Source organism: Cyclopterus lumpus, chromosome 3 (genome assembly GCF_009769545.1).
Source record: "Cyclopterus lumpus isolate fCycLum1 chromosome 3, fCycLum1.pri, whole genome shotgun sequence".
NCBI classification, from domain to species: domain Eukaryota; kingdom Metazoa; phylum Chordata; class Actinopteri; order Perciformes; family Cyclopteridae; genus Cyclopterus; species Cyclopterus lumpus.
This window is the reverse complement of record NC_046968.1, coordinates 18459376-18466986: the sequence shown is the minus strand read 5'-3', so window position 1 is coordinate 18466986 and position 7611 is coordinate 18459376. Positions and strand designations below refer to the sequence as shown.

At 41.5% G+C, this 7611-nt stretch overlaps 1 protein-coding gene across 3 annotated transcripts; it reads right to left on the bottom strand.

Moving 5' to 3' along the window:
* Positions 1 to 1094: 1094 nt before the first annotated feature.
* si:dkey-127k13.1 (PWWP domain-containing DNA repair factor 3A) lies at positions 1095 to 7611 on the bottom strand. 3 transcript variants are annotated; one of them, XM_034528274.1, is made up of 14 exons: positions 7410 to 7611; positions 6491 to 6613; positions 6091 to 6410; positions 5700 to 5976; positions 5348 to 5485; positions 5163 to 5233; positions 4690 to 4766; positions 4472 to 4532; positions 4303 to 4378; positions 4115 to 4165; positions 2508 to 2749; positions 1845 to 2066; positions 1622 to 1710; positions 1095 to 1540 (listed from the first exon to the last, which is right to left on the bottom strand). In XM_034528274.1, exons 2-14 carry the CDS (start codon positions 6525 to 6527, stop codon positions 1453 to 1455), a joined length of 1749 nt encoding a protein of 582 aa, XP_034384165.1. In that variant the 5' UTR covers positions 6528 to 6613; positions 7410 to 7611; the 3' UTR covers positions 1095 to 1452. The 3 variants fall into 3 exon arrangements, with proteins under 3 accessions (XP_034384165.1, XP_034384175.1, XP_034384184.1); XM_034528284.1 differs by having other exon boundaries at positions 5348 to 5461; XM_034528293.1 differs by having other exon boundaries at positions 6130 to 6410.

The following is a 7611-nucleotide window of genomic DNA, read 5'->3' as shown; positions in this document are numbered from 1 at the left end:
GTCAAATGGGTATTGTTAAAATCAAATGTGACGGTTGTGTGACATTTTAGAAGAAAAATGTTAAAAGCATTTTTTAAAGGCCAAAAGTAAAGACTAAAATAGAACGAAGGAGCATCTCTATAAATATAAATAGGCTAAAGCGAATACACATTATATTTGAATCAAGAGAGCGATGGAGACTGTGTGATGAAAGTACCCAAATGTCATACATCAGTAAAAGACTGGTGGTGCAAAGAATAGCAGAGTTCGATTCAAGTCTGATGTCATCATATGTGCTCAAGGGGCACGTTCATATTGCCCTGTATGATGAAGCAGTGGCAGACTCAGGCTGTCTGGGGGGCAGGGGCAAAATAGCAGATAATGTTGTGCAACATCAGCAACATCTTCCTGGGATTATGTTGAATTATGACCACAATGGTGAAGGAATAAAGTATAACAAGAACATTCTAGGTCAGCCCGTGGAGCCTGTATTGCAGGAGGTAGATTAGATAAATGACATTACCTTATAACTGGGCGTGGTGCTGGGGTAAACAGTCTTGTAATGCTCTTGTACCGCAACAAGCAGCGGGATGAAAAGACTGTGGCAGACACTTCTTCTCATCCTTGACAGTGATGTAGGATAAAAAGGTGCCAATTAGGTTTTGACATTTAAAAATAGTACAAAGTACAAAGCTGACCAAAGCAGCCTTCAAAGAAGTCAAAAGATTGAACTAGAAACAATACCCAGATGTGCCGTTACAGTCAGCATGTGATTGTCCTCCTTATAGCACAATGCTTCTACGTGTGGTTATTAGTGGACCTTTCCAGAAGTAATGTTTGGTACTCATTTGGTCCATGTGTATCAAATGGTTTAAAGCATATGATGGCAGTGTAAGATGTTTTAAAGGATTCCTTTTTTTAACACTAGACATCTTCAGTGGAAGGGTTCATTTTCGGCCCCCTCGTGGTTGGCTCAGTATGTACTGTATTGTGACGATGACGACGATTGTGTTGAAAGTTGTTGTTTATTTGGCACTTGTCAATCCTTTAGTGTGTAAAAGCCTTTTACTCTGGGACAAAATGGCTCATTAAAAAGAGAGAAGCACACAAGCGTATACAGACAGCAATTCTTTAATGTATGAGAATAGCTCTGTGAGGGATTTGGCAGTGTATACAGTATATTGTTAGTAAACAGTAACGTAGTTATGAAAGTTCAGATTGTCTAACATGTGTTATCATTATTACTGTAGACGTCTTAACATCAATTTTGTGGTGTTTCTGTGAGTCCCCCCCCTTGAACAACTTTTAAGCAATTTACACTGCAATTTAAGAGGGGTCAAAGGAGAGTTTAATTAATTCATCATTATTATTATTAATAAAAGCGCACACAAAACTGCTATAATGCCGATAAAAAAAAAAAAAAGAATACAAAAATAGGTTTCCTGTTTTACAATACTCTGCTAACTGATGGCGTCAGCGCATAGCGCCACTGAAGTATTCTGACACTTTGATTTTTTTCCTCATCTGCCGGTCAATCATCAAGTCAAACTCCTGCCTTTCCCTGAAATGGAAAATGACAGTTATATTCAGTGTAAAAAAAAATCATTTTGAAACATGAAAGGTTATCTCATCAAACTCTTACCGGTTGCTTATACATCGTCCTTTTAGGTACTTTTCTTCTGCCTTTTTTACTGTGACATTGTCCACCCCAGCTATGGCATAGATGATGGCCTGTGCAGGAAGACACAAATCGTACACCTAAAACCACAACATAAACTAAAACTGCATACAGAAAAACCCAACATACGCTATGCTACAATAGAAGAAAAAAAAACCCACAGAGGCTAATGAAAGCTTTAGCTCACCTCAGGAAGAAGCACATCTAGAACAAAAGGGACACGCTCCATAGATTTGATCTCTGCCAGTAAAGGGGCGGTGGCCCCGGCAGTTGCATAGAGCTCATTCAGGTACCAGTAGACCTGGTCCAACTGCTGGTCATCTTCCAGGTATATGTTCACCACCCGTCTCCGACTGGCACTCCGAAAGGAGCGAAGCCATCTGGACTGCTGCTGCCCACGGATCACAGCCTGTAAGGAGAATGAGGAAGGGTGCGTTGATTTATCCTCATCTACAATGTTCTTATGGTGTCTTCTAACCACATTTAAATTTGACGTCTCTATTCACAACATTAAAATCTCACAGCGAATGTTTCTCTTGCACTCACAGCAAAGACTCCAATGTCAAATATAAAACAGACTAACAAAACCTCAAATAGCCAAATAGTCAATGAAAAGTATTAACTGGCCTTGTAATGTTGCAATCATCAGCTATATTCCTAAAGTATAAGGAGAACAATTACATGGCTCTGACAGAACAATGCACCTGCACATATTTTCTTAATATACGTAAATACATATATGCTTACGGATACCTAAATACATATCCAAGTAAAACATCTGCATTTGAATCTGTTATTATGAAAGTGTTTGAGAATCCAAGAACTAACACAACAGATTCATTAATCATACCAGAAGGCGTCCGTCCACCATGCGCTGCTTTACAATGAAATTTACGAGCTTCTCATTAGCACGGTTGTGGGCGGCATGACTACGGTCTGGCAGCAGCCTCTTTGAACTCCTGCCGACCTCCTCATGCTGCTCACTCAAGCTGTCCTCCTTATGACCGCCACACAGCGCCTCCATCATTGTGTCACTGGTGATGTTTAGTCTCTCAGAGGCTGCCTGCGGGTACGTTCTCCTTACTGGATAGCCTGGAGGAGTCAGGACCAAGTGTGGATGCAGATGTATTTAGGTTTTCATTTTGAGCTTTTCTCATTCACTTTGGCTCAATTCTTGAATGATATTATTTATTTTTAAAACAATGTTAAAATAAATAAATAAATACTTAAAAACAAAAGAAAGAATAAGAACAGATTTGAATTTTTCATTCATGCAAGCAAATTGCCGGTTTTGGCAAAGTGCAAAAAACATGCAATCGTCTACAATCTGCACAATACCCACTTGCACATGGCTTGCTGTTTAAAACTGATGTGTTGTTTCTCAGGGAAATGGTCTTACTCCTCACAACTTCTAAACATTCTTTCATCATTTGAGCCATCACATGCAAAATGATCAAGTCAATTATCAAAATCTGTCTTTGCGTGTTAATTACTGGAGCATATAATACATATGAAAGAGAGACACTCTTCAACATCGGAGGAGGAAGCATGGGGGTTAGATAAAGTGCAGCAGACATTGAGCTGATCGCTGACCAGGACATCGTCCAACCACCCAGCCAGACCAGTAAAGTCAAGATGGAAGCAAAGCTCGGCCCGAAGGCCATTCCGCTACCCAGCCTACTCCTGGCTAATGTCCAGTTGCAGGAAAATAAGATGGATGAAATAAGACTTTGGGGCGACCCAGAAACGGGGAAGTCAGTTTCTTCATGTACACAACTTCACAGAGACCTGGCTCCATGGCATCCCGGAGCCGGGCGAATCACAGGGCAGGCCACAAGACTACGGTGGAAGGAGTTGAGGCTGACTGGATTAACATCAAGGATGTTCGGTGTTGAAACAGTCAACATTTTTGGGAAAGGTTTCCCTGATGTCAAAATATTAAAATGCCGCACATATTATGTGGGCAAACCTGTGAATAACATTAAATGATCCTTGAATCCTAATATGTGAGGAGGTACCACTAAGTATTTTTTTTAATGGAACGGCCCTGTTTCGCCCCCATTTTAAACAGCTTATTTTGGCACGCATGTCATTTCGCATAAATGATCTGTTCACTGTATAATGACACAAAAGATTAAAAGGTGGATTTTCATTCAGCCTTTCCCAGGGTTGACTGGCATGGTGAAAAACATCTGAAACATTTTGACCAGTACTGCTCACATGAAAACAACTTTTAATTTTTCTGGCATTGAGTAATTTACTGAAACAATTAGTAGGCTTTAAAGCATGAATTAAATGTTTTGGGTGAGTTACTTCCTTTTGCAGACATGCAATAGAGTTGTGATGTCCAATGAAACTGCAATAAAAATTGCACTTATAGTTTGTAGAATGTTAGGACAAAAAATGAACAAAAGCTATTGAGAAAAACAGAAACACATTTTATAAAACGGAACTTACTCATGTCATGAGCGAAGTACTCGATGAAGGAGCCAGAAAATGAGCCACAGGCTACAAAGACAAAATATTATTAGTATTACAAATAATTCAGTGACAGAAAAAAAAAAATTATATATATATATTGCATGTCAATATCACTGTCCTGTATCCGTTTCTATCTGCATAAGGATTAAATGGACAGTACTCACCTATCCGTATTCTGTAATCTGTTATGAGGTCCCAGGACCACTCAATTGCAGCATCATACTTCTCTTTGGCTTTACACTATTACAAATTCAACATGAGACATATTGTCTGCCACTGTGTCAGTACACCATTTTTAGAAAATTGAGTGTCTACTTTATGAGCAATTCTTACCCGTAGCTCATTGGCTTCTTCGCAGTCAAATGGCTTCAGAGTTTTCAGGGCCACAGTAAACCTTCAAGAACAAAAAAAACACAATTAAGTATCAAGTTATGTAGTGAATTAATAGCCAAGGGATCCTCACAACCTATGGTGCAATCATTTACATTAAAAAAAATCAATCGGATGCATTCACCAACGTAGTAGCGAAAGAAAATGCACATATTTCCTACCCTTTCTTTTTGTGAATCATTGGGTCATCAATGAACATGATACTGGCTTTTTTCTGCTTACGGTTCACACTTTTCACCTGCAGAAAAATTGTGTATTTTAAACATTTTAAACCGTTAAGGATTTCAGTGTTTTCCATTTTGCAAAGTCTTGACAACAAGTCTTCAGGTCGTTCAATATTTCATACCCATCCATGATGGTCTTTCATTTCATTTCTCTAGAGAATGACATTACCCTTAAGTTGATGAGAGTTTCGGTGTAGTTTTTATTGCTAAAACAAGTCAACTAATCAGTTCAAGTAGGAAGACAGAACATTGATAAACAAGTTGAAGTCATTCAATGAGCAAAAAATCATTTGTTCAAGCTTTTTGTTGATTGTCTGTATTATAGGCAAACTTCAAAGTGAGAAAGTCTGTATTTGTTCTGTTTAAAAACTTCTGATAAATCAATCATACACACAGGTTTCTGCGCTCACCAATGCTGGCCAGAATGGATGATTTCTAAATTTGTGCCACACAAACACTCCCCCTGTAATGGACGTGGGCTCTGAAAGAAACAAAACAATTCACTTAAAGTATACAGCATGTGCACACAATCCAAAACATCTCTCGTGCTTCCTTGTGGAGGCTATTTGAATTCAGTCACTGCCATCTCTCTCACTTTTGTCCACCTGCATCAAGAAACTTGGTAGCTCATCCTCCTCACTTCCTTCATCTTCCTGGAAGGACAAAGATGGCAGCGGTTCCTCATGGTGACTCAGCTCTATTGATAGATCTGAAGACAGCAGCAATGACTCGTCTTTTGGTGAGTGGGGGGTGTAAAGGGTGGGGGCGGAGGGGGCATTACCACAACATTAAAAGCAGATCATTTTGCTCGCATGATTTAGCAAAAATAACTGCACACAGAGCAGATCATTTCATTAATGATTGTGAGGGTGATGGCCTTCAAGTATACACTTCACTTTAAAGTGTTGTGGTGACACTGCATCAAACATACATGAAAAACACTCTACCTTGCGTTGCTGCGTCAAGCTTCTCCAGTTCAAATCTGGGTCTGGAGCGTTTGGATATCTGAGTAGTGGTGTCCTTTTGTAAATCCCCCTTCTCAACCTTCTGCGGCCTGCCTCGTCGGCACTTGGCTGCAGGACCGTTGGTTGGACTGCAGGTCTGCGCTTGCTCCTTTATCAGCCTTTTACAAACTTGTCTCGGCTGGGAAGCATTGGCCCCCCTACGTCTGCTTTGAGTTTTGATTTGATTTGATTGGGAGCACGGTGAATCTACCTCTGACGTCTACAACAGAACACATGTCAAGAGAGTTTGAGAATATCCCTGAAATGAAGTGTTGGAAGAAAAACTTGCTGGCTCAAAATGCATAAACAATATCAATCAAATGTGATCAAACACCTTTAACTGAGTGATGAGTTCAGTGTACTCGAGCTCCACCTGTTTTGCTTCGGTAGGAGACTTTGATATGCTGCACAGGACGTCAGTGGAGGAGCTGTGGACAGGTGTGGAGGTCAGATGTGCTTCTTGTGTCTGTCCCATCCGTCTCCTGCCTCTTTTTGGAGGACTTGGAAAGATTCCCACAGTGAGCAGGCTGACAGTGGCCACATCACTGCCTGGCACAGCATTTGCATTTTCAGTGGCTTGAGATGAAACGGAGCCTGAGGCGACTTTCTCTCCTGGTGTCTTTGTAGGTTGCTTTTTTCTAGTTTTCCGAACACCTTAAATGTCATTCACAGATTTAGAGGACTCTCCACGATTATTATTTTTAAATTCCGAGAGTGAATTCACGTTGGATTACCTTTCATTGTCGTACGAGTTGGTTTCGTCTTTCCCATGGGTTCATTGGCTCAGAGTGATAGTGTCAAAGTAGGACACTTGACTGGGCAGATTCCCTTCACCTGGAGGACTCGGGTCTCCAGGGCTGAAGAAGAAATAGCGTTTAACCAACAAGCGACATGCGAGCACGACGGACAATGCATCTTACTTCCGCTTTGGATAGACCAAGTTGGCATTCAGATTAATACCCTTTGTATTCCGTATTCACGAACGTGACACGCGTGTGTGTGTGTTAACGAAAGCTACGCGCGCAATAATAGGCAAAAGTATGTCGCCACGGAAATGACCAATCGCAACGGACTAGTTAAGTTTCTCTAAAATAAGACACACCATTCTCAACAGTGCTCCTCCCCCCTATGCGTTAACATGACTGCAAGAAAACAACCTCCCTCTCAAGCTCTCACAGACGAGCTGGCGTTGCACAATTACGCCAAATACGTCGCGAATAGCATCACACGTACTCGTGCCCCTGGAACCAGTTCCACCGCGTTGGTGACAGCTGGGTGAGAGACTAGAAACAGGTGACATGCTGCTCCCAAACAAGCTGAAAGCCCCACTCCTCTTGTTCGCGTAGCTCGGTTAGTAAACACACGTTACCCCCAGCCTCCCCGAGCAATGGAAGCAGCGACTGCGGTCTGTTGCCTTCGCGCAGTAACCAACGTCCGCCAGACATGGGCGGCTTCAATGAGAGTTTTTGCGACAGTTAACGGCATCACTGGGCGTTTGCAGACAGCTAGCTCTATATTCAGACACAAAGCGACACACACACGTCTCCGATCCCGATAAATCCGCTGAGCTAGACACACTGAACGAGATACACAGGTTTCCCCTCTGGCAAAACGGACGGAATGTACACTGTGCGACAGACGATGGCCACTCACCTTAAACATTTTAAACTCGGGCTTTTGTTTGGATAGTTAGGCGATCGGCGTCATTGAAGACGTCGTGCATTGTCGTAACGTCGCAAGCACAGTCACACACGGGCCGATCAAAACGTGCAAATTACGATAACGTATCAATATGTAATATACGTCAAACATGAACTCTCTCTCTCTCTCTCTCTCTCTGCTGTTTAGTAATTGA

Excerpts from the sequence above, each read along its gene's own strand:
- si:dkey-127k13.1 (XM_034528274.1), bottom strand. The coding sequence starts at position 6,527 with ATGGGAAAGACGAAACCAACTCGTACGACAATGAAAG. Across the intron at positions 5,977-6,090 it reads AACTCATCACTCAGTTAAAG|ACGTCAGAGGTAGATTCACC; the intron begins GTGTTTGATCAC and ends GTTCTGTTGTAG. Across the intron at positions 2,750-4,114 it reads GTACTTCGCTCATGACATGA|GCTATCCAGTAAGGAGAACG; the intron begins GTAAGTTCCGTT and ends TGACTCCTCCAG.